The 26,375-nt window shown below is 41.7% G+C and overlaps 1 protein-coding gene across 3 annotated transcripts; it reads left to right on the plus strand.

Annotated features, from left to right (window-relative positions):
- The first annotated feature begins 4,573 nt into the window (after nt 1-4,573).
- On the plus strand, nt 4,574-24,887 carry rrbp1a (ribosome binding protein 1a). 3 transcript variants are annotated; one of them, XM_012859286.3, is made up of 27 exons: nt 4,574-4,792; nt 7,011-8,019; nt 9,600-9,757; nt 9,860-9,982; nt 11,552-11,704; nt 11,836-11,954; nt 12,089-12,242; nt 14,510-14,648; nt 14,723-14,904; nt 15,284-15,321; nt 15,402-15,477; nt 15,558-15,595; nt 15,695-15,776; nt 15,895-15,932; nt 17,053-17,125; nt 17,219-17,308; nt 17,413-17,499; nt 17,597-17,686; nt 17,795-17,887; nt 17,961-18,011; nt 18,102-18,182; nt 20,224-20,307; nt 20,561-20,638; nt 21,945-22,028; nt 22,113-22,211; nt 24,097-24,240; nt 24,340-24,887. In XM_012859286.3, exons 2-27 carry the CDS (start codon nt 7,029-7,031, stop codon nt 24,376-24,378), a joined length of 3,384 nt encoding a protein of 1,127 aa, XP_012714740.2. In that variant the 5' UTR covers nt 4,574-4,792; nt 7,011-7,028; the 3' UTR covers nt 24,379-24,887. The 3 variants fall into 3 exon arrangements, with proteins under 3 accessions (XP_012714740.2, XP_035984555.1, XP_035984556.1); XM_036128662.1 differs by having other exon boundaries at nt 15,287-15,321; XM_036128663.1 differs by lacking the exon at nt 20,561-20,638.
- Nucleotides 24,888-26,375: the final 1,488 nt, after the last annotated feature.

Here is a 26,375-nt window from a genome sequence, read left to right on the forward strand (position 1 = left end):
GTGATAGGCCTAGGCTGCTGGAGGACATCAGGGTCTATTTTTCTCACTCTACTGAGTTCTACTGTTCTCCAGTTTTGCATTGTATTACATTGAAATGACTGTCGTCATTTCAGCTTTTAACTTTTTGCTCTCTCTCTTTTTCTTCATAGTAGGTACACCTGGTCTGGCGTTCTGTTAACTGTGACATCATCCAGAGAAGACGGCTCACCCGCTACTACCATCTAATGTAGAACAGATTACTAGATCAATGTGTGCTTCTGTGCTTGTTTGTCTGTCTTGTTGTGTCTCTGCTCTGTCTTCCGTAACCCCAGTCGGTCGAGGCAGATGACCGTTCATACTGAGCCCGGTTCTGCCGGAGGTTTTTCCTTCCCGTTAATGGGTGGTTTTTCTTCCCACTGTCGCTTCATGCTTGCTCAGTATGAGGGATTGCAGCAAAGCCATGTACAATGCAGACGACTCTCCCTGTGGCTCTACGGTTCCCCAGGAGTGACTGCTGCTTGTCGGGACTTTGATGCAATCAACTGGTTTCCTTATATAGGACATTTTTGACCAATCTGTATAATCTGACCCAATCTGTATAATATGATTGAACTTGACTTTGTAAAGTGCCTTGAGATGACATGTTTCATGATTTGGCGCTATATAAATAAAATTGAATTGAATTGAATTGAATTGATCTTCGGTGTCTGTATGTCGAAAACTGAAGGAGAGCGCTTAGATGCAATGTGTCTAAAAGTGGCTAAATTGCGGCTTTGACCCAACACAGCCAACTTCTCATGGGGTTGGCACCATGCATGGCTCCAATTGATGGCTTTATAGGTCTTAAAAGGTTATGTGCACCAATTATTTTTAATTGTTTTGATGATAATTCGGGGTGCTTTGGAGGAATACGTTTTTTTTACTAATTATCTGTTCGGGCTGAATTAAGATCGATCATGTTCAATTTGGTGCAGATGAAATTATGTATGTGGTAATCAGAGCCAAACAGATGTTGAACAGATGTTGAACCATGTTGTGACATCAGATTTTGCAACGCCGTCACAGCCACACCCTCTGGCAAAAAGTCTCAGTAGTGGACATCAAGTTACACCAACACGTTAGGCCACGCGGGTCAAATATGGACCTTCCAAAGTAAAATATTCGACTTCCTGTTTGCAGTGGACGGGCTAAGATGATGTCAGCAATTGACCCTTGATTTAGTTGGGGACCAGATGTGGATCAATCACAGAAGGTCTGGTGGTGCATTTGATCAAGAGTTTGATTAAATGCAGAGGCTAGAAACAGCTATAAGAGGTCAAGCTTGAAAAGTTCAATCCAAGATGGCCGACTACCTGTTTGTTGTAGATCGTGAATGCAAGAGAGTTTTTCAGTGAGTCTTTGGAAGTCTTAGATGTTTGCATTAATACAAGTGTGAAGATCAATTTTCAATGTCTGCAACAGATTCTAATTGGAATTCCCTCTATGCTTTGACTGGACCATTCTACCCAACCAACGTGCTTTGAGCTAAACCTTTCTCTTGTAGCTCTGGATCTATGTGTAGAGTTAACCTGCATGAAGGTGAGCCTCCACCCCAGGCTTAAAGTGTAACTCACCCCGTACCAGAGCCTCACTCCGCCCAATCTCATCCCTGAAAAATGTGCTGAGAGGAGGTTGGCACCCAGCGAACCCTGGAAACGTGTGGGAGTGAGGGCTGAGCGGGGTCCAGGCTACTAGTAAAAGATAAATAAATGCCAAATAAAATGCTGAGCTAATAAATCCCTAACCTGGAAATCGATAGAAGGACCTCAAAACTCACAATTCAAACTCCAACTCACCGTGGAGGCACAAGACGGAGCTGCTTTTATACCCCTCAGCGACAGAACTGCTGACATTTCAGTTTCTCCAAGTGATGCCACAAAATAACCTTTGAACTAACAACAATATTGATTCGAAATTCAGTGCAAGATCACTATTTTAACCTTAGGAGGGTGCCACACTGACGGTTTTAGACACAAATACAGGATTTAAACAAATGTAGTAAATTGTCAAAATAATCACCAGGATATGTAAGTGGTACTATAAGACAACCATGCTAACAGTTTATTAACAAATAAAAGTTGATTTGGGGGTGAATTACCCTTTAAGTACCTTTTGCAGCGTCCAACAGGGTTTCCTCCAGGTATGGCCTGTATTTAGCTACCTCTAATAAACATTCTCCTGGTCTGGCAGCCTGGGAGTTTTAGATTGAAACCCATTTCTTGTTAGGCCTGCAGTTGATTCAATACGCCTTTAGGTTTCAGAAGATTGATTCAACAATGCTCCATGCTGTCCAAAAGTTAGGATAATTTTTTTATATGCCTGAAACTTCTCCACAGCCTTCTCGCTGACCTTTCTGCTATGTTCTTTGGTCTTTACAATGATTTTTACTCGTTAATGTTCTGAAACCTCTGAGGCCTTCACAGAACAGCTGAGATTAAATTGGAAACAGGTGGACTTTGTTCACTCATTAGGTGGCCTTTGAAGGTTATTGGTTGCACTACATTTTATTTAGGGGTATTAGAATACCCCTAAGTAAGTTTTTATTTGTAAAACGAAACAAAAACAAAACAAACAACTGACCTGAGAAGCTGGAGGTCCAGGAGCCCAATCCAGTTCACTAAGAGGTAACACAAGACCAACGCCAAAAGTAAGACGTATCTCGTTTTTTTCTAAGGGTGTTTTCTGGCGTCAGAACCGGCTGGGAAGGAAAGGCATTACTGTCCTTTGCTTCTTTTTTGTTTAACTTGACTTTTTTTCTCCCTAAATTGTATGTGCGTTAATTATTCACTCAGTTACTGAATTGTTCCGATATAATCATAATATTTCAGCTGAAGTGCCAACATTGGTAGCCTGAAAATTCATATTCAATTCAGTTCAAAAACACTATTGATCCCTAAGGGAAATTAAATGCTGGTGTAATTGATGGGGGGTTCCTCAACGAGTTGTAGATGATGATGGCTGCAGGAAGGAAGGATCTCCTGTAGCGATCTGTCTTACAGCAGAACTGGAGAAGCCTCTGACTTAAGACACTCTGTTGTTGCATGAAAGTCTGATTAAGAGGATGCTCAGAATTATCCATCATCTTCTTCATTTTGTGAAGAATCTTTTTTTGCAATGTCATCTCCAGAGGTTCTAGAAAGATCCCAGAACAGAGCTGGCCTTTCTATAAGCTTGTTGAGCTTTTTATAGCTCAATTGTTCTGAAGCTTCTACTCTAACAGATGATGATATAGGAAGTCACATCATCCACAAGAGACTTATAGAAGATCTGCAGTATCTTTCTGCAAACCCTGAAGGACCTAAGCTTCCTCAGGATGTACGGTCTGCTCTGTCCATTCTTGTAGACAGTTTCACGGTTGCGTCTCCAGTCCATGTGTTCCAGGTGAACATTGAGAAATTTATACTCCCCCACACCTCCACTTCTTCTCCTAGAATGGTAATAGTGTTGGTACTATTTCTGTTTCTCCTGGAATCTACAATAATCTCCCTTATTGTATTCACATTCAGGATTAGATTATTGTTTCTGCATCATGCCACTTGATGCTGACTACTTGGTTATACATACACCCCTGCACTCTCACAAACAGTGGTCTGTTTGTCAGACTATTGTTGAGACTTCCACCTTAGTGGTCTTCTGGAGTTTCTGACAAAGTCAGGCTGAATTGCATTAAATGCACTGGAGAAATCAAAGAACATGATCCTCCCAGTGCTGTGTGCCTTGTTTAAATGACTATTTAACGTATGATGATAAACAAATTCTTCTTCTTTAAATTATGCAATACGATGGCTCCCTGATAGCAATATAATAAAAATAATTACTCCTCCAGGCCGATTATTGGTAGAACTTAGACTTAGACGTAGACAACTTTATTTGTCATTCGGTATGCACAAAGTGCGTACAGAAGGAAATTTTGTTTCGTACAACTTTTGTAAATCGCAGTAGAAGTTAAATTACAGTTTTAGATGCGGCAGAGATTTAGAAGTAAACAGTAGATTTTAAATATACAGTATACAAACAATTGAAATTTAACAAAAAAGAGACATTATTTAACTACAATAATGAACTACAGAACTACAAACTGACTGATAAGTTTTCATATAAATTTTCTTTGATACGGTACAAAAGAATTTTGAATGTATACCCAAAACTTTACAAAATATACTTTGGAAACAACAAATTTATCAGATTGCATATAAATTGTCTTCAGGTTTCTCACATTCACATTCCTAAGACTACAGGAAGGAAAATCTTTCTGCAGTCTGTAAAACCCTTTAATTTCTCCCCTGTACAAAGCTCCGCTAACATTTCTAGCAGTGCTGCTACACGCAGCGCAAAGTATTTGAAAGTTTGAATGTATTTATCGCGGCATAGTGATGGGAATATGGAAGGTCTTCGTTCAAAAAACAACCCGCTTTTGTCTGAGCGACAGCGAAGGACTACAAGTCCCAGCAGCAGCGTCTTCCGGTGTGAGCTCCCTCTCAGCCAATCGGATGCCTTCTGGATTTATGGTAGCTGTAAGAGGCACGGGGCCAGCGCGTCTAGCCAGCTCGAAGTGCCACGACTTCACAGCAGACCACGGATCCAGCGGAGCGAGGGGGGAGAGCCGTTAGAGAGGGGGGGGTAAAAAAAAAAGAAGAAGAAGAATCAAGTTAGCTGGATTATAGAGGCAGCTTTCAGCAGAAGTCACCACATCTCCGACCCAGAACCCGTTTTTGCCCTCAACCAGTACCTTTTTGAAGCAAGGAGACGTAGCTTTCCGAGGAGCACCAGCGCAGTAAGTATGGGATTCTTGGAAAATTTTATTCATTGAAGCCTGGCTTTAGCTAGCTTTGACAGCTATCTCCGAGCTAAACCGTTAAACAAACACTTTGACAAAAGGACCGCCGGTAAAAACGTAAAAGGGATGATTTAGACTTTTCGTTTTTTGTTTTATTTTCGGGTTTTATTGCGGGCTTTATAGCGTTTTTTTTTTTAAATCGCCTAGACCAACAGTTGGTGCTGGACGTGAGCAAAAATCCATTGATTAATTCTGATAGCTCTACAGCTAGCTTTTAACTATGATTGTAAATGTTTGGTCAATATAATTCTGCACACTATGTCTTTGTTTTATTGTATTCAGTGCATATGATTTTTTTTTAATCCCTCCCCCGAGCCCTATAAATCCGTTAAACAAACAGTTGGAAAGTTGGTGGAAAAAAAAAACTACTTTTATAACAGTATACAGATAATAATAGTAATATTAAAAAACTGACTTTTCTGTGCTTGGATATTGCTTTACATCACGTCTGTGTGAGGAATGACTAGTGGATTAAGACTTTTAATTCCCAAAGTAGCCGATAGAAGGAATTCCGGTGCAAACCAATGCAAGGCAGGAGAGTTTAGGGTCCGGAAAGTACACGTCGCCTGAAACTCTTGAGTAGGTCGGGTCCTCTGCGGAGGCTCCACCGAGCCTGTAGCTTTTTTCTTCAAGTCCTCATCTTCTGCTCAGTCTGAGTGGAGATGCACTGACGTGTGTCACCGCAGATCAGGAAGCAGAGCACACTCTCTTTTTCTGTCTTCTTCTTCCTTCAGGAGCCTGCAATGAACAGGGACTCTGGACTCTGATTGCACTTTAAGTGCCTTTTAAAAAAAAAAAAAAAAAAAAAAAAGTCTTCCTGAGTTTTCTTGTTTTTAATTATCTTTATTTATTTAGTTGGTTATTTATTTGCAGAAATCCATCTTTACATTTTCCCTTTGTGGAACATTTCCCTTCTTTTCATTTTTTTACTTTTTTTTTGGATTTCAATACATAGATAAGTGCAAGTAAAGCTGAAACAGCTGCTGGGAGAAAGTAATAAAGGTGTTTTAGTGCATCTAAGGCAGCTTTTCCTGCCTGCAGGCTCAACATTCTGGTTTGTGAGTGGAGTCGTGGGTTCATAGCCCTTCTAGGCCTTTCCCCCTTTCTTTTTTTTTGTGGTGGGGGGGGGGGGGGGGGACGTTTGAGCCAACTTCTGCAAAAAACTTTGCTTTGTGTGAATGTGTAGTAGAAATTTTTTTCACGCATTAATTCACAATATGAAATGCTTGCTAATAGAAATACTTCATTTTATTGATGATTAAGAATTTTCTTGTACAGAGATTTTTTTCAACATCTAATAATAATAATAATAATAATAATAATAATAATAATAATAATAATAATAATAATAATAATAATAATAATAATAATAATAATTAATTTATTATTGAAAATATATTAAAAAACTGAAACAATTCATAATTTTGACATGAATCGAAATAGAGTAGAAATACTTCATTTTATTGATGATAAATAATTTTCTTGTATTTCTGAAACAATTCATAATTTTGACATAAATAAAAAAAATACTAAATGTAGTTTATACATTAATAGGCCAAAAAAATATTGAATCAATGTTTTAATATTAAAATATTTGCAAAAACTATTGTTTTTAAAGAATTTACATTTAAAAATGATCTCAACAAAACACAATACTCTCACTTGCAGATTTAAGGGAAAAAAGAGTGCAGAAATATTCTGAACATGACAAACGTTAATATATATAAAAAAGAAGAGAGCAGAACAACTACAGCTCCTCCCTCTCTCAAATATTTGTTCTATGCAAAGAAGCTGCTGGGTCACACAGCCTCCTTGTGCTTTTACTTGCTACTTTCAGTGTTACATCTCTTTTTAATAAGCAGCATTTAAACTGTACATAAGATCATTCTGTGTAATATTTTAGGTCAAATTTTGAGCTTCAGCTCATTGCTCCAGTCTGATGCCGTCTCTAAAACGATTTAGGGACTTTAGCGACACCTTGAGGCTGTTAAGAGTAAAGACCACGCTTGTTCCCTGTCTTTCTGTTTTCTTCTTTCATTTACTGGTTAGCCTGATATACAATACCATTCTACCCTAATTACCTGATTTATTGGCAATTAGGTTTTTGCAAACATATTTAGTTAGCACCTCATAACGTCCCCATTTCTTATTTTAGGTTCACTGAAACCAAAAGATGGACATCTACGACCCCCAGACTCTTGGGATTATGGTGTTTGGAGGCTTCATGGTGATCTCCGCCGTGGGGATCGCCCTGGTTTCCACCTTCTCCATGAAGGAGACCTCCTATGAGGAGGCCCTCGCCAAGCAGCGCAGGGAGCTGGGTAAGGTACAGCCGGGCCGCGCGGACAAAAAGAAAAAGGACAAAATAGCGGAGAAGAAGAGTCGCGGCAAGAAAAAAGAGGAAAAGCCCAACGGAAAAATCCCGGAGCAGGAGAAGGCTGAAGAGGCTGCTGACTCTGAAGCTGAAGCAGCCGTTGAGCCTGCCGCTGCTCCTGCTCCACCTCCTGCCCCTGAGCCTGAGCCTGCTCCGGTGGTTGAAGCTAAACCCTCTGCAGCCCCAGTGGCTGCGGAGACGCAACCCAAAACCGCAGCTGAAGCCATCTCTGCTGCTGAGCCTTCACCGGTGCCCTCGCCTAAGGAGAAGAAGAAGAAGAAGGTGGCTAAAGTTGAGCCAGCCTCAGCCCAGCCCGCTCCAGCGGCGCCTGTGAAGTCCTCAGCCGCCTCTTCTACAACCAACGCCCCCCCGCCTGCGCAGAGCAAAGCGGCCCCGGCGACCTCTGCACCCGCTTCAGCCAAGTCCGCACCGACGTCCTCAAAACCCACGCCTGCTTCCACCAAGTCTGCCCCGACTCCTCCACCAACCAAACCCGCTCCTGCTCCCGCTCCTGCCCCTGCTCCTGCCCCCGCGTCGGCCAAGTCTACCAGCGCCCAAGCTAAATCTGTCGCCCCGGCACCGACCAAATCTGCCCCGGCACCCAGCAGGTCTGCCACGGCCCCGGTCAAGCCTTCACCGGCTCCATCCAAGGCGGCGCCGGTGCTGGAGGCGGTCACCAGGGAGGTCCCCGTAATGGCCGTGCCTCCCGTCGGCTCTCAGCAGGCTCCTGCTGCTCCGGCAAAAGCACAGGAGCCCAAGAAGAAGGCTTCCAAGAAGAAGTCTGAGCCCGGTAAGATCCTGCTGTCCACATAAGTCTGCTTTAAGATTTATTTTTTTTTAGGAGACATTTTTTTTTTTCACCCCAAGTAGATTTGAGATTTAGTCTTATTTTCAGTGGGCTTCTTGTCTAAAAATCACATCCATCCATCCTCATCCTTCCATGTATTCTTCATTTTAATCTGTTTATCCATTCCAGCCAGTCATTTGTCCTTTGCCCGTTTGTCCAGCCGTCCATCAGTCTGCTGTTGATCACCAACCCATCCATCCACGCTGCTAAAACAGAACTAGAAATAAGTAAAATGTTCTTAAAATTAGTGCATTTGTCCTTTGATTTGAGCAGGTAAATAAGATGATTTGCCAATGGAATAAGATTTTTGCACTTAAAATAGGAACAATTCATCTCCGTCATCTTATTTCAAGTGCAGGATGTCTAATTATGTTATTTTAGGGGTCAAAATACTCATTCCATTGGCAGATAATCATATTTACTTGCTCAAATCAAGGATAAATACATTTTTGACTTATTTTTAGATACGTTTTTGCAGTGCATCCTTCTGTCTGTCTGTCTGTCCTTCTAACATCCCCTCATTTGTCGATCTGTCCACTCATCACACTGTAGTCCGTCTTTCCATCCACACGGTTATCCGTCTGTCCCTTTTTATGCTTTAATCTGTTTGTCCATCCCATTCATCAGTCTCCATATATCCATACATCCTTTGAGTCCACTGTCTATGTCCTTAATCCATTTGTCCATCTGTCCATTCCTTATCAGCCTTTCCTTCCTTCCATCCTTCATGACATTGGGGGGGGGGGGGCGGCACAGGAAGTCTGTTTTTATAAGAACGGTGTCACCAAAGCTATATTACCTATTTCAGTTTTGTTTTTCTGCGCTCATGCCCAAAGTGTTACTTTGCTAATTCAAATAAAACCAATCTTGTTTTTTTTTTATTTTTATTTTTTATCGTCTCACATCAACTGCGTTTCTCCAGCAGTCGTTTATCTGAAGGCTCGACGCCATCGTGGCCGCTCGGTGTCGCTTTTAGAGCTGCCACAGTGGCAGAAACGAGCCCTTTTTTTTTTTTTTTTCCTTTGAGGTGCAGGAAACGGCGGTGGAGCCGGAACCTGCGTTAGCCACGGCGCCGCTGATTTATGCGCGTCGTGCTGCTGAATCGTGAGGGAGAAGGCACGTCTGCATGGTTGGCTTACATAACTGGTCAATCTCAGTATTGATGATCTACCAGCTGTGTACCCGCAGTACCAAGGGGGCAGCGTGGGTAACGTCTGGCCCTCTGCTCCGATCCGAGGGGACATAGAGCACAGCAGCTTGTTCAAACACTGTTGGCCCTGTTTGGTTAGCTTACAAAGCTTTTCAGTGCCTCTGACAATGAGCAGAAAGGAGGGGCCGACCCCGTCTCCTTTTCCCCTGGCGCCGGTCGCCGCCTGGTGCCACAACAAGCCAGCGAAAACTGCCCGGTCCCGAACCTCAACCGTGTCCTCTTCCTAAAGCGCCGTTTCAAATCCTCCGGATTTAAGTGATGAACCAATATGCTGTCGTCTCTCACTGCTGCTCTCGTGTCCCCTCCTCTGTAGCGGCGGCGGCGGTCGACTCTGCCGACGCTCCGCTCTACCTGCCCTACAAAGCTCTGGTGTCCACCATCCGCAGCATGATGTTCAACGAGGGAGAGGCGCTCAGGCTCATTGAGATCCTCTCCGAGAAGGTCGGCATCATTCAGGATACCTGGCACATGGTACGGAGCACAGCAGGCGGCGAGTGAGGATAAAAAGAAACGTCGCAGAAAGAGCTGTTTTTTTTTTTTATATATTACGTTTTTTTTTTTTTTTTATTCTAGGCCATTCAGAAGGGAGATCCGGTGGCCGTGCTGAAGAAGCAGCTGGATGAGAGAGAGAAGCAGCTGACGGCGGAGCAGGAGGATGCTTCTGCAGCTAAGAATCGCCTGAGAGAGCTCACCAAGGTTCAGGACCGAGAAACCCGTCACAACACATTCTCTGTGCCACGTTGGCATCCTTTTAAATACTCGCAGTGGTCAAACAGGTTTATGCCGGTTGCTCGTAGAGCTGCTTGTCAGTGTGGAGGTAAACCAGTGTACAACGAAACAGGGTTTCCCCCAACGTCAGAAAATGGTCTGTATTGCTGCGATTTAAAAGTCCCGTTAACGTGTTGGTGTTCAGAGTAAAGAGGGGGTCAGATTGTATTCACAAAATACATTTTGAATGAGAGTCAATGGCTCAAAAAACGCTGAAGGAAAAAGATTGTTCCATTTAGTTTGAAACAATTTGTTAAAGGTTATCCTGAAATATGCAACCTGTCCAAAAAAAAAAGTCAAGGGGGGCAAAAGGGTGAAATGAAAGCAAGCGGATCATGTTCAGCATTAAAAAATAGAATAAAATCAGAATTAAAGTCGGCTAATTTTGCCAGTCATGTGCGCACATGTGGTGATGTGGTTACTCATTAACACAATAACGCAGCAATAAAGATGAAGCGCAGGCCGCCGTGTGGAGGACACACATGAACACACCGTGAACAGGTGGGCAGATTGAGGCAATGGCGCAGGAGTTGATTAGAACCATTATTGTCGTCCATGTCCGACGTGGAAGGGATGTGCTGTGATTTTTGCGTAGATATTGTAAAAGTGGCGTTTTTACTCAAGTTCATCGTACTTTGACAATCTCCTCCTGGGCCACGCCCATTTAGAGCCAAACTACGGGTTCAAGTCATTTCTGTTCAGCCTTTTTATGGAAGATCATCGACTAGAATCCGTCTCAGCCTTTAGAGTGTAGTTTAGTTTTTGTCCTGAAGGTGGCACTAGAGGAAAGTTTAAACGATAACTCGACGATTGAAGCCACAAAGGAGCAAATCTTTTTATAAAGCCTCTGTATTAAAGTCCGAATCCGTCCTGCAGGGCGGCAGAGTCTCCTGCTACCTGCACAGGGTTCCCGCGGATCCTTAAAAAGTCTTAAAAGGCATTGAATTCTGTAACTTAAAACTAAGGCCTTAATTGGCATTAAAATGTCTTAAATAAGTCTTTCTTAGGTCTTAAAATTGTTTACCAGATACCAAAATAGTTTATTTTAGTAGGGAACAAAACAAAGTTTGAGAATTCAGTTCAGTAGTTGTTAAAAATAAATCTGTAATTTGTGTTTTTTTAGCTTTCTTCCTATATTAAATGTTTTTCAAAAATTTAAACATGTCTACTGGGCCAGAAAGTAATGGTTTATGTTAAAATAAACATTTGGGTGAAGTTGTCGCTACCAGGTTTATCATGAATTTGGCCTTAACTTTTTATTTCAAGTGGCATTAAAAAGTCTTGAATTTAACTTGCCTTATGCTGTAGGAACCCTGCTGCATCTTTTTACTCGATCACATTTTCTTCTAATCTGGGGTTTATTAATAATTATATTACCAGGTCAAAGATGACAAAATTAAAGCTGTGATGGCTGCTTTTCAAGATTCTCTCTCCTGAAGTGCACACAGCAGCCTGAGGCGAGCCTGACTGGGTCTGACCGTAGTTTGCTCTCACCAGGAGCTGTCGGCGGAGAAGTCCAAGGTTGCCAGCGTAGAGACGCGTCTGAGTTCTCAGCTGAGCAAGAGGGAGCAAGAAATGATCGCTCTGCAAGCTCGCATGCAGGCCAGTTACCAGGACCACGTAGCCCAGACCCAGAAGCTCAACGCCAAGGTTGGTTTTTTTTCGTTTATCTTGTTTGTTTTTTGTCAGAGCGTGAACTCGGGATCCTTATCGGCTGAAATAACTTTTGTAAGTTCAGATGTCATCTACAGTGTTATTGATAATAAAACGTTCAACTGCAGATCCTGAGCCTGCAGGACCAGCTGGAGAAAGGCCCCAATGCTCAACTTGCTCGTCTGCAGCAGGAAAACTCAATCCTCCGTGACGCTTTGAACCAGGCCACTAGTCAAGCTGAGAGCAAGTGAGTGTAAAGCAATGCTATGCAGCACAGACATGATATGAAATGGGTTAAATCACAAGTACCTGCTGTTTTAAGCTTGAATTGCTTTTACCTTTATTTAATCTGGGTTTTTTTTTTGGTTGTTCTTTATACAGACAAAATGCAGAGCTGGCCAAGCTGCGTCAGGAATGTGCAAAGTTGACCAAAGAGCTCGGAGAGAAGACGGAAAGTCTCCTTTCAGACGAGCATGTCAGGAAGGGGCTGGAGTCCAAGCTGTCTGCCGCAGAGAAGCAGCTCTCACTGCTGCAGGTTGGGCCCGCCTGTGGGAACGCCACATTTTTTATTTGATGCTTAGGTTTCCTCGTGGAAGCAGATTCTTTTCTTGCGGTCTTTTACTAAGCGTGGTGTCGTTTCAGCAGCCGCTTGGTTATGGAGCCTTTTAGCCGCCTGTTCCCTGAGCTTCTCATGTTCTGGGAATGGGATACTGCAGGGATTAGATATCAGGGTCGCTGTGTGAAAAATGACGTAACGATTCTGTCGCCGGTCAGATTTATTAAATCAGACATACTTTAATGATCCCAGGGGGAAATTACTTTTGTTACATGCTCCAGAATGCACACATTGAGATATAGATGGATAGATAGATGGATAGATGGATAGATTGATTAATATTCTGGGAAGGACCCTTCATACAACGTTGTGCCACTTAAAGGCACAAGAACAGACCCTGTCCCCCTCTATGCCAAAAACAGAAACACTAACATAACAGTTAAAGTTAGAGTAAAAAGGATTTAAATACCCCCATCATTGATTTATCAATGTAGACCAAATATCAGAGGGATTTTTTGAAGCAAATTAATTTATTTTTCCAGCATTGGATGTAAAAACAGGCTGACAAAACCCCCGATAACAGTAAGAAATGAATAAATGCAATTTCATTATGAATATTTCCTAAACAGATTTTAATTAATTGTAAAAAATTTAATAAAAAGAAAATAATTTAATAAATTTGAATGCTTTGAAAATGTGTAGAGATAATACAATCGGCAAAATCTTAAGACTGCTCAAAAAATGTCAAGAATTTGCAATTTGCACTTTTGGATCTTGAAAATAATTTTCTAAAAAAGAATTATTAAGATTTGAGCAGGTAATTTACTGAAAATGTGACTGAAATAGGCTGTTCATCAGCTGATTAATAGGTAAAAACAAATCCTCATCCAAGCAGAAATAATAAAGTGTCAGAAACAGGTCTTGCAAAGTCCAAACAGGCAGTTTTGTGGCGTTGAAGGCGACGTGGCCTTTAAAGACGTTTCTTGTTCTGTGACCCTCAGGATCTTAAAAAAAAATGAACACAACTCTCTTACTGCATCCAGCCTGGTTGAGACACCTTGCTTATGCAGTCGCTGAGCTTTTTTTGCCTTTCCCATCAGGTTTTGACTGAATACTTGACTGAAAATGATATGCAGTCCACATTTTTGTGCAGCTTTTAAAGGCTGTGGTCTTAAACTTTTGATCAGCTGATCACTTATGATCAATTCAATTGTCAAAAAATTTGTCTTGCTCCCATCCTTTTATCTTTGTGAAGCCCTACTTACAACCTTAAGATGCAATTGAGCAAAATGCATATTCTTGCTTTTTTTTTTTAACCAGTCTTAAGATTTTGAAATGATTAATAAAAATATAGTGTTATTTAACACACAAATAACTTTTATTTATAAGTAATTTAAAGACAAACAGAGCCCAAAGAGCTGTACAGATAAACAGAATCAACAAGTTCAAACATGGACATAAAATCAACCCACTATTACGTATTAAAGACCAGAGAGAAAGGAATAAATATTTTTTTTTTTAAAATGGCCTGGGAGGATGCCTGCCTGATGTGCAACGGCAGCTCATTCCAGAGTTTAGGACTCATTGTTTTCTTGGTCTACATTTAATTTTTTAATTGTTTTTCTCAGAAACAGAATATGGGTCACTCTTTAATAGCTTCGATAATTAGATTCGCTCAAGTCTTTCTCAGTAAATCGCTAAGATGTGTTTCCTAATAATAAAACCAGAAGACAACTAATTTGTGTTGCACCCAACCAGTTGAACCGGTGTAATGTTCTCTTTCTGGTTTGAATTCAAACCACGTGGCTCACAGAAAGGAAGCGCGTCCCCTGGCGGCTGATCTGCACGCCGTGGCCCTTCCTCTGGTTACTCGTAGCGGACCTCGTTGTTTAATGGTTAACCTACGCGCCGTCACAGCTGTTTCACGTTTGTGAGCGTGTCGCAAGACGGAGCTCAGCAAGCGCAGGAGATGTCTGTCTGAATCTTTTCTAAACTCCTTCAGCTCAGTGCACTTTCTGCAAGTTACGCAAAGAGAAATGGCTCAACAGGGTTAAAATGTTAAAGCTGCCAGACTTATTCTTATAGTTTTATAGGTGTGGCTTTTTATGCTTTGTTTCTTTTGTGAAGGGGGAGTCACCTTTTTTTTTTTTTTTTTTTTTGTCAATGAACGGTTAAAGGACTCTGTTTTGTGGTGAACCTTTGCCGCCCCCTGCTGTCTGATTGTATTTTAACCAAAAATCCTCCAGGCAAGCCGTGCAGAAAGCGAGCAGGCGCTGCAGAAAAGACTGGAGGAGGTGTCCGAGGAGCTCAGAGCGACCCAGAGCAGGAACGGCAGCCTGCAGGCCACTTTGGAGCAGACCCAGCAGGACAGCGGCGCGCTGTCAGGTAAGAGAACGGCACAGCACCGTCGTCTTAACGCATAAACGTCTGGGTTTAACCGCTTTTTTTTGTCCACGCAGAGTACCAAGTGCGGCTAGAGAGCCTGGAGGCGGAGGTCAAGGAGCGGTCTGCTCAGGTGGACGCCCTCACGGCCCAGCTCCAGGAGACCCAAGCGGAGAAGAACCAGCTTACGCAGCAGGTCGCCTCCATCAACTCCCTGTTGGAGGCAAGTCAGAGCAAACAGGATGAGGACAGCAAGCAGGTAGGACAGTTCTGGTTTTAATATTTCACTGCAAAAAGGGAACCAAAAGTGAGTGAAAATGTCTTGAAATCAGTGAATTTTTCCTTGATTAAAGCAGGTAAATAAGACTATTTGCCAATGGAATAAGATTTTTGCACTTAAGATGAGAACACTTCATCTCCCATCATCTTATTTCAAGTGCAGGATATCTGATTATCTTATTTTAGGGATAAAAATACTAATTCCATTGGCAAATAATCTTATTTAGCTCCTCAAATCAAGGAAAAATGCACTAATTTCAAGAAATTTTTACTTACTTTTAGTTCCCTTTTTGCAGTGTTCATTTTCACGTTTGTTTGGACAAAAAGCTAAATGATTATTGTTATTGTTTCTGCTCCAGCAGGTGAATGCAGCTGAACTGGAACATCTAAAGCTCAGGTAAGAGAATCCTCTGTGTATCAGAAGGAAACATGATGATTTCACTTTTTTTATTTTTTTTAAACGTTTAAATGTTACAGCCTTCAGGAAAAGGACGGCCAGCTGAGTGCTCTTCACGAGGAACTGAAGCAGCTGCAGATAAAGCAGGAAGCTGCTGTGAGTCTTATAATCATTTAGCATTAAATCCACGCTCCAGGTCTGTTATTTCCCATGCTAACGACAATCTGTTCTAATAGGAGAACGCCGTTACTGAACTTGAGCAAAAAACTAAGAGGTAGGCGTTTTTTTTTTTTTTTTTTCTTTTGGAAAACCTCTGTAATCCTGCCGGCCGGGCTCACGCTAACCGATGGTAATCTTTCACGGTTTTGTTCAGCGAGGATGTCGCCCTCGTCACGTCACTTCAGGAAGAACTCAGAAACCTCAAAGAGGAGTTGGAGCAACTTCAAAACTCAAAAGTACGTTTTACTGTAGAGGATGCGTAAATGATTGTATCGCCAAAGCAATGTTTCTAAACAGAAATTATCCCGTTTCTCTTATGTTTTTTTTTGTTTTGTTTGTTTTTTGTTTCAACAGTCGGACACGTCAGCAGAGCTTGCACACCTGCAGAACAGGTAGCGTACTGCACCCGCGTTTTACTTCACTCCTAAGGTGTTAAATGCTCCATCGATTCGGCATGAGAGTGACGTTCAGATTACAGGGTTCATATGCAGCCTGGATGTGTCCGAGCGTGGAAATATATCTGATTATCTGAACTTTATTTAGATTTCTAAAACTGGGTTAGAAGCCAACAGTAGTTTGACATTCACGTTTTTTTTTTTTTTTTTTACCTTTGCAAACAAAAGGAAAATATCACAGATTGTGCTTTAAAGAAATTTATAATCAATATTTGACAAGTTTAGGTATTGTAAGTTTTGAAATAACTGATTTAAGTTGGTCCAGATATAAAACAAAAAGCTATAAAATAGTACCACGCAGTCTGGAAAAGTATGAAATTTGAATTTTCTCTATCTGTCGAAATTTTATGATTATACAGACAAGTAACAAAGAAAAACAACCCTGTAAGCCTTCAGTACTTGTAAATAAATACCAATAACAAACAGCCATTTAAAAAAAAACACAACGAATATGGTGCAATGTACAACCATAACAGGACATTTAATTCCTGGTAAAGTCACTGCTGTGATGTTGGAATCGATTTTATGTATAATAGATAATTAAAAATGAACTTTCCAGTTAAATGTGCTGGAATGCACATGGTTATGGAAAATATCTGTATTTGTCAGAGTTTGTTCCTTTTATCTAACGCTCTAGAAGTTGCATTTGTTGGTCAAGCCATGCGCTTTTTTTTTAATTTTTTTTTTTAAAAGATGTAGAAACATCTGCCGTTAATTCACAGTAAACTGTTGTATTTAGCTTTTAAATTGGGCTGAACACAACTGAGAACCAGGAGAAACATGGCAAAGTGCACTCTTTCTTCTCTCTGGACGTTTTTGTTGATTTCCGTGAGGGGGGCTGTGCTTATACATGACATGCAAAGGATTGTGGGATACCTTAAGGCTCCCTCGGCCTCCCTCTTTACCGCTGAATCAGAAGCACAATTAAGAGCTGAGCTGGGCAGCTGGTTAAACACTTTCTACTCAAATGTCCACAATGTTTGGCGTGTGGAAAAGGAAGGAGTCACTAAAGTGAAAATCTGTTTTCCCTTCTTTCTTCTTCTTTTTTTCCCCCCAGTCTGTCTGAGAAGGATTCCCTTGTTACATCACTGCAAGATGAGCTGAGGGCAGCAAAAGCAGCTACAGATGCTGTAAGTCTTTTTTATTTTGTTTTTTTTTTTATGCATAACTTTATCAATCGCTATTTCTGACCGAACCGACGGGATCTTCTGCTGCTGTTGCAGAATGCCGTGGCTCAGCTGGCAGCTCTTCAAAGCGAAACCAAAGAAACTCTTCAGTCGCTCTTCCCGCAGATACCAGTGGAGACGGAGCAGGTAGGAAACGGAGCCCACTGACCAACGCACCCCCTGCTGCTACGGCGCAATAACTCCACAGTGCTGATCTGCCTGCCTTTTTTTTTTTTTTGTCTTCTTTTTAGTCCGACTGGTTAAAAGCGTTCACACAGAAAGCTCAGGAGGCGCTCAGCCAGCAGAGTCAAGAGCCTCTCTCGAGCGGAGCATCGCCAGTAAGAGGCGTTTTCTTTATTTTTTCCCCACCGAGTATTAATTCCACGAAAACGTTTCCAGAAGTGGGTTTGGATGCTCTGGTTGTTGTTGCTGCAGGAGTTGCTGGAGAAACTGAAGGAATCGGAGGAGAGCTACAGCTCCCTGCAGGCTGAATGTGACCAGTACAGGGCGGTCCTGGCTGAAACTGTAAGCGAATAAAGCCATAAAGCAGCACGGACCAGTGCTTCTGGGCCATGCTGCTGCTTAAAGTAGCTTTGTCGATTACATACAGACTGTTGTCTAATTGTCACGCAGGAAGGAATGCTGAAACATCTGCAGAAGAGTGTAGAAGAGGAGGAGCTGGTGTGGAAGTCAAAGATGCTGAACTCAGAAGAACAGCTGAAGGAGGTACGTTTAAAGGTTCTCAGGTTCTCCTGTTCCTGTTCGACACATAACTAAAACTATAACTCTGATCTGGCAGGCTCTGCAGAAAGTCAGCAAGCTGGAAGCAGAGAGCCAAAGTGTAGAGCAGGTCAGTTTTCTTACTGTCGATCGCCTTTTTTGAAGGTAATTGTGGTGTGCAGCTATTAAATGCTCTGGGTTTTCTGTGTCGTTTCTGCAGTTGAAGGAACAAATGATGCTTCTGGAAGCTCAGCTTGAAAAACAATCAGACAACCCGACGACCTCAGAAGAAGTGGAGCAGGTACGCAGGCAGAAACTTCCCCTGCGTGTGCTGTGTGTCCCTAGGTGGACGCACAACGCATGCAAGCCCTTTGTTTCCTGTTAGATGTTTGCGTTAGATGTACAGCGCCTTGAGCTTTTTTTTTTTTATAATTTTGTAACTTCACAGCCACAGAATGATGTTTATTTGCTTGGGATTTTATTTGATTGACCAGCACAAAGTAATCCAGAATTATAAAGTAGAAAGGGAATGATTGTTGGTTTTCAACGGGTTTTTTTCCACATAAGTCTGAAAAAGTGGTTGCGTACATTAGGGCTGGGCGATATGGATTAAAAAATAAATCTCAGATTTTATCATACCAAATCCGATTAATTGATTTATTTTTTTTCCCCTCCTTTTTGTTTCTTAAAAAGAAATTAAAGACATTATTTTAAAACCTTGCTTTTATGTCAAGCATTTCGTCAGAGAGTTGACCTGAATTCAAAGTGCAACTAAAAACAAGCTGTGAAACATGTAAAACAAGATGGCAGCCGTGCCGTTATAAACAATGAAAATATAACAAAACATTTGCTGCTAGTGGTATTACACATTGAGCTAAGAACAGGCTTCACTACACTTGTGAACTTCAAACTAAGTTAAAAAAAAAAGTAAATAAGTAACCTCGAAGTACCTCGTATTATGGTTAAAAAAAAAAGTGTTTCTACTTAACAATATTTTGACAATACATTTGCCTAAACATATATTCAGCATCACATGCTGTTCTCTTCATGGAAACCCAATGAGTGTATTGGCAAAGTAAAGTCCAGATTTTCCAAAAATCAAATCTTAAAGAATTGTAAATTCGAATAAATCTATTAAATCGATTTATCGCCCAGCCCTAGCGTACATTTATTTAGCAAACTGAATGATATTAAGTAGACCACCTTTTGTTTGGGGATGGGGTAAGCTTCTACCAGCCTAGCATGTCTCTAAATGGACATTTCTGCCCATTGTTCTCTGCAAATAGCTGAACATTCAGACTAATTCTCAGTTGGATTTATGGTCTGAACTTTGACTGGACCATTCTAACACATGAATGTGTCTGAATATAAAGCACAGTCTGGTCTTTTTATAGCCTCTAATGGGTTGTTCTAAAATGGCCTTTTGATTGGCTCCACCAGACGCCTGATTACCTGAGCAGCTTTCCTGTGAAGAAAAAAACATGATACTGCTGCCATCATGTGTCTTTGTGGGGATGGGATGTCCAGGGTGATGGCAGGTGTTTTCATCAGCAGTTTAAGTTGAACTTGTTCAAAACATTGGATTGTGCTTATTTATTTATTTTATTTATTTTACATGGCAGCTAAAGCTGCCTCAAACTGGGATCTGTGTTGGATAAACCAGTCCAGATGTGACGTCTCTAAATGAGATCCAGCACTAAAAAGCTGTGAAGTTTTACTTTACTGGTGAATCAGAAGCCAAATCTACTAGTTTCTGATCTTTTTTTTTTTTTTTTTTTTACCCAAATGTCCAGAATGTAACAAAACTGCCAGAAAGAAATCTTAAATTTAGTCTGGAAAAGCATGCGAGTTTTAAAATAGACATCTTTTTATTTATATATCCTGTTGGTGGTAAGGTTCAGTCTCCTTTTGTTAATTTTTGCCATACCCCATCAGAAGTTCAAAACGTACAATATTGTTTTATAGCCTTGACCCGTTTTCAACTTGTCCAGAACTTCATCCTCGACCTTCATCATCTCTATAAAAGCTGAATTTCTCAGACGGAATTTATTTGCTCTGTCTACAAGGCGACTCCTGAAGGCGCTTTGATCGCCTTGGATTTCATCGACGCACGTCTGACTCGGGAAGCTAAAAACAAAAGCACGCCACCATTTTTTTGTGTCTTTGCTCCTTTTCTTCCACTTCACGCTTAAATGCTACTTTGTGTTGGTCAAACAAAATCCAAACAAATCCCATCAAAGTTTGTGTTTTGTATTGTGACACATGTGGTAGAAGTCCAGAAGGGGGTGTGATTTGCTTCAACCGCACTGAAGCCGTTTCTGCTCCTCTCTCTCTTTGCTCAGCTGAAGCTGCAGCTGTCAGATTGCCAGAACCAGTTGGACTTGGCCCAGAAGGATGTCCAGGCACACAAGGAGGAGCTCCAACAGGTGAGTTTTTATCGTTCTGCCCCACCTTTTCCCCCTCTTTTAAATGCAAACATGTACAAATCCAAACACCTGAGTCTCTACAATGAGAGGGAAGAGGTTATTCCTGACGCGAGGAATTTGTGGAAATCCCTCCTTTTTTTTTTTTTTTTATGCTCACAACCTGTTCTGTAAGGCGTCAGTGACGCGTGAGAACGCCGGGGATTCACCCGCATCCATTACGTAACGAGTGACTGGCGCCGGCTTCCCGTTTCAGGTCAGAGCGCAGCTGGGCGAGATCGCGAAGCGGACTCAGGGAGAGCAGAACGGCCCGGCCGAGGCCGAACCCAGTCAGGTCAGGGTGCGTGGATCACAGGGCACCCCCCCCCCCCCTTCGCTTCACCGTCAGAAAGTACTCGACAGCCACTGGGACGGCACGCCGCAACTTGTCGCAATTGAGCTTGGTTTTAGCCTGAAACAAAGAGCCCTGATCTGTCACGAGGTTTTGGCTGACGCGCTGCGTAGCGAGGCCACGCAGACGGGTGACTTGATGCAGGGCGTGCTTCATTTCCAGTCTGTCCAGTACTCGCCTGACAGTGGCTCTGTATGCTAACTACTGTTTGCATCGACTAAATACACTTAACTCTCACCACTGCTCCTCCTCTACGTTAGCATGCTCACCTCTAACCTTTTTATCTAACGTTTCTTCACCATTAACACACAGGGTTCCCACGGGTCCTTGAAATCCTTGAAAGTTTGTTAATCTGAAAAAATAAATTCAAGGCCCTTGAAAGTTCTTGAAAACAGCCAAAAAAACACCTTGTCCTTGAAAGTCCTTGAATTTTTTTGTGGGGTTGAAAATTCACATGGATGACGACTCGTGTCATTATTTTACTACCACACGATCTTTTAAAATTATGTTGATTTCGCAGACTTTTATTTTACAAAAGTACGTTCGCTCTTCTTCGTTAGTTGGTAGGCTACGGTTTAGGCCTACGTGCGTCCAATAGGTTACATTCACGCAGTGTTGCCAACTCAGTGACTTTGTCGCTATATTTAGCGACGTTTCAAAGTCAAAAACTAGCTTAATCAAAGATGAAAGTAAGTGAAACAAATTGATATAATTCTGAACATCTCAATGCTGCACTTTTTTCCATTAAATTCCATGAAACTGTAGGCTAATGTGTATATATTTAATGTTATATATGTAATATGTAATGTAGTATGGCATAGCCATGTACTGTGGATATAAATGTAGGCTATGAATATGATCAATATCAATGTAGGCTATAAATTAAGTCCACTTTCTTGCATTGCTTCTGACCCAACAACTTCTATGCCGTTTAGTCTTTTATTGAATTTGCATTGTATTAAAATATGATAACCTATTCAGCGGTCACAGTAAGTAAATGCCGCCACGTGTGGTCCTTGAATTTCGGGAAATTGGTCCTGGAAAGTCCTTGAAAGGTCCTTGAATTTGATGTTCACCAAGGTGTGGGAACCCTGAACACAGTAGGAAATAATAAACTCTTGAACATTTCAGCTAAAATATAGGGAGGAGAAACTAACTTGGATCAGCTTCTGTTTTTTTTTTTTTTAATGGGTGTGCTGATTTGATGCGTGCATGTCTGGATCGGTGTGTTTACTGTGTTTGCTGTCAGGTGCAGAACGAGTTGAGTCAGACGACGGAGAAGCTGCACGGCGAGGAAACCCAGAGGCAGCAGCTGTCGGAGGAATTCGAGCAGGTAGCTGAGGAGTTATCGGCCCTCTGGTCGCGTGTTCTTGTCTAGCAGTGGTTGGTGACGCCGCTCCCTCTCTTTGACTTCCAGGCCCAGAAGACGGTAGGGGAGCTACAGGCCCAGCTCGATCTTCTAAAGGCGTCTTCAGATGAAACGCAGTCCGACACGGAAGACGCAGCTCAGCTCAAGGTGTGTTAGGAGGGTTTGACCGTTAGCTGCGTACGCCGCAGGGTCTGCATAAACACACAAAAAATCAGCCACCCCCAACTTTAGAAGAAAGGCACATTAATTCAAAACATTATCATGTTTGTGTCCTGCTGGCAGGTGAACCTCTGACCCAGTTTCAAGTATTTTTTTTTAGCCTCCAATAGGTTTTCCTCTGGTGTTTTTGTCCTGCATGTATCTCCATCTTTCCATCAGCCCTGACCAGCTTCCTTGTTCCAGCAGAAGTAGAAGGCAGCTGGACTTCAATGGGTTCTTGAAGACGTCTCACAGACTACAAACAGGACTTTGTTCTTGCTACTCTTCAGTGAAAGGACAGATTTGTGTAGCACACATCCGATAGTTATGTCCACCTGAGCTGTGGATCTCTGCAGCTCATCCAGAGGTACCATGCAGCTCTTGGCAGCTTCACTGGTTAACGCAGCCCTTTCCTGACCCGTCTGGCTGGTTGGACATTTAGTGTTTTTTAGATGAATTGAACAGCGGCTCCATAAAACGTTCACATCTTGTGACGGTATCCTGCGACCCAACTCATCGTTCACCTTCAGCACAACTTTCTCCCTGACCTGTTTGCTGTTCGTTAATGGTCTCCAGCTTCTCTGGCCTTTTAAAAGAAAAGCTGCATTGATACCGAGGCTTAATTTACAGACAGGTTGCCTCTGTTTACGGATCAGGCGACTTCTGAAGGTAATCTTTGGCTTGTTTGTTCCGCAATATAAGTCGCATTAGTCAGAAAATGCGCCATAAAGAGGAACAAAACATGTAAAAGTGGCACCGCACTATAAGTTGCATTTATTTAGAAACTTAAGGTTGCATGGGGTAAGTTAGCACAACCAGCCAGCAACTCTAGCCGACAAGGTTCTTGCCCCAAGTTGTCAAAATTACGCTGAAATTAGACCGTGAACGTAACGGTGCTACGCGCTAAGCTAACAGTCATCGATGTTTGAGATCAACATGGAAAGGCCAGTAAAGTTGTAAACCCCCTGGGCTAAATAAGCTAACGCTAACTGTTAGCTTCACAGACAGCCCAGTGATGGGGTCCTGTAACGATCTGGGTTCCCCCTACGAGCTGCACCACGCAACGATCCGCTACGACAATGCAGACTGAAACAGCGAAACAACGTAGAAAACATGTGTTCAGCCTTTGTTGTCTATAAGTTAATGTTTCAATTCATTTTTACGCGGTACAGGAGCAGCGTGTAGTTTTTACAAGGCTAGAGTGCCCGCATGTGGCTATAGGAGGTAATGCTTACTCCTTTGTACTTGTTGGTCTGTATGAATTAACATTTAACAATATGTTTGATATATACGCCACATCTGACTATAAGTCGCAGGATGAGCCAAACTATGATAAAGTGTGACTTATACTCCAGAAAATATGGTATGTTTCATTCATAGGTGTCAGAATAAAAGTGGCTGAATGCAAATTTTCAGATTTTAGATGTTTAAAAAAAAAAAAAACATTTATACCAAGTCTTGTTCTCCTTTCTTTCAACAGTTCATGTTGGCGTATCCCATGAAATCCCTTGAAGTTTGTGGGTGTAATGTGACATGTGTAAACGCTTAACTACTGTGAATAATCTTTCTAAAGCACGGCAAGATGCAGCGTTATACAAAAGAGAATGCTGACGGCCATGTTGTAGAACACGGCGTCACAATATGATCATTTAGATGCGACTTAGGTCACTTTTGTCCCTAAAATTAGTTGACGGTTTTAACCTAATTTTGACCAAAGCAAAGTATTTTACCTCATCTGCTTTAAGTGTCCCTGGAGCCTTTTTGGAAACCTTGAGCTCTCCTGTTCTAAATTGTACCTTCTTTATGTTCACGTTTGCCGTTTCTATTTGGTCAGGAGCGCCTTGAGAAGGAGAAGAAGCTGTCCAAAGACCTGGGCCAAGCAGCCACTAAGCTCCAGCAGCTTCTTAAAGCCACTCAGGAGCAGCTGACCAAAGAGAGAGAGACTGTGAGAACACTACAGGAGCACCTGGAGGTCAAGGTGTGTCTCATGCTGCTATGGCACACAGGCTCTCTTTAAGTCTTTAAACGTCAAACAATTTAATTTATGTCTGTTTTTTTTGTGTGTTTTTTTTTTTAGGGAGAATTTGTGGAGCTGAAGGAAGGAACATCTGTCTGAGGTGAAGCTCACCAGGAACGCTACAATAAAAACTGCCAAATATGCCTTATGATTACCTAGTTATGCATTCCAAATTTATCCTTTCTTGTACTGTAGTGGTTGGCATTCTGTTGAACCTTTTTTTAGGGATCAAATATTTTTTTTTTTTTTGTGTAAGGAACGTTTCAAAGTAAGATTATAGAGGAGAGAATCCTGCTGCAGTCTTTACCGAAGCCCACATTCCATCTACATTTCTGACCATGTCAGAAGTTATTTATCCCTTTGCCTTATTTTTTTTTCCGAGCATTTCCCCCCCATAGTTCAGTGTTAAGAAGAGAGAGAGAGAGAGAAAAAGGGAACATGAAGGCACGTCAGACGTGCTTCAATCTGTGCAATTACTTTGTATGTCTTTTCTATGTGGTTGAATGATGGGAACATTTTATGGTTCATTGTAGAGCCTGCTTTCCTCTGTATCTGGCTGACAACACATCTGACCTGTATGAATGAATAAACTACAGTTTAGCACTATCTACCGCTGTTGAGTTGCACGTCTGTGGGGGATAAAAAAAACAACAACAAAAAAAACGGGCTGGATGAGTTCATGAAGGTTTGCAGTTCAGTGTAATCTGCATCCTCATGTAGACACGCAGGACCTAACGAGTTAACCGGGGGCTGCTGTGCTATGAAAACTGTAATATGTGAATCTCGCACTGAATTTTGACACTAATCAGTCTGGAAATCCTCTTGATTTCAGCTATTTTATTTCTTACAATTTTTTTGTTACTTCCTATTGGTTCCGATGAGTTACACATGCACTCGTCTCATCAGGATATTGATAACAATAATACATTTTATTTAAAAGGCGCATTTCTGGACACTTAAGGTCACCATACAGTAGGGTAAAAAAACAGAATGTCAGAAACAAAAATCAAAACAAAAAACATTTAAAAAAACAAATGCTGAGGCTGGGACCGGGAAATTGATAATTAAAGAGAATAGGTAGTCTTAAACAAATGAGTTTTGAGTTGACGATTTCAGTCGAGTGATTAATTCAAACTTTGAAACTCGTATTCTCAAAATTATATATCCATATCAAGTATGTTTTTGCTAATTGCAATGATTATGGCTTACATAAGTTTCTCAGAAAAGAAAAACAAACTATTACATAAGATATTTTAAATTAGAAAAGAAGTCTCCTTCTATTGTACAGTGCATGCACTCAACTGGTTGGGGCTCATTGTTCATGGATTACTGCATCAATGCAGCGTTGCATGGAGGCGTTCAGCCTGTGGTTCTGCTGAGCTGCAAAGGAAAAGGTGTTTAATGGAGGCCCAGAGGTTGCTGCTGGGTCTGGTGTCTCACCTCCCTTTTACAAAATACCCCATAGGGTCTTTATGGGGTGGAGCCAGTTTTCTGGCCACACCATGGTCATTGAACCAGGTTTTGCTATGTGCAGCAAGTCCTGCTGGGAAATTAAATCAGCATCTCCATAAAGCTTGCCAGCAGAAAGAAGCGTTTAATAGTTCTGGTCTAGACCAATGACAGCTGTAGCTCATGTCCTTGGACGCCTCTGAACCCAGCCACAGTCCAAACTCTTGAATGAACTTTATCACAATCCTCTCAAAGCTGCAGTCCTCCGTGTTGCTTTTCTAACACTTTGTCCTTCCACCCAACTTTCTGTTGCCGTCCTTGTATACAGGACTCTGACCAGTCGGATTCAAGTCCTGCCCCGTGGACCCACTAGTACCACATAAAAGCGTTCCTATGCAGAAATATTTCAAGTTTTTGTGCTAAATTTAATTCACCAAATAAATCACCAAAATAAACTTTCAAACGATATTCTAATCAGGGTGCTTGCGCAAGTCTTGAAAGTCTTAATAAGTATGGAATTTTGAAAACACTGTTTTCCAGACCTTGAAAAGTCTTGAATTTTGTGTGAAAGTCTTAAAGTATGGGGAAAAAAATGTGTGGTAGAATTTTACAGTATGCTCAAAGGCATTGTGAAATGAGAAATAGGA

This window comes from Fundulus heteroclitus, unplaced genomic scaffold, assembly GCF_011125445.2.
Source record: "Fundulus heteroclitus isolate FHET01 unplaced genomic scaffold, MU-UCD_Fhet_4.1 scaffold_106, whole genome shotgun sequence".
Classification (NCBI taxonomy): Eukaryota; Metazoa; Chordata; class Actinopteri; order Cyprinodontiformes; family Fundulidae; genus Fundulus; species Fundulus heteroclitus.

Bases quoted from the DNA above. Each gene is read 5' to 3' on its own strand.
- rrbp1a (XM_012859286.3), top strand. From the start codon at position 7,029: ATGGACATCTACGACCCCCAGACTCTTGGGATTATGGTGTTTGGAGGC. The intron at 14,649-14,722 runs GTAAGAGAACGG...TTGTCCACGCAG, and splicing joins GGACAGCGGCGCGCTGTCAG to AGTACCAAGTGCGGCTAGAG. The intron at 15,933-17,052 runs GTAGCGTACTGC...TTTTCCCCCCAG, and splicing joins CTTGCACACCTGCAGAACAG to TCTGTCTGAGAAGGATTCCC.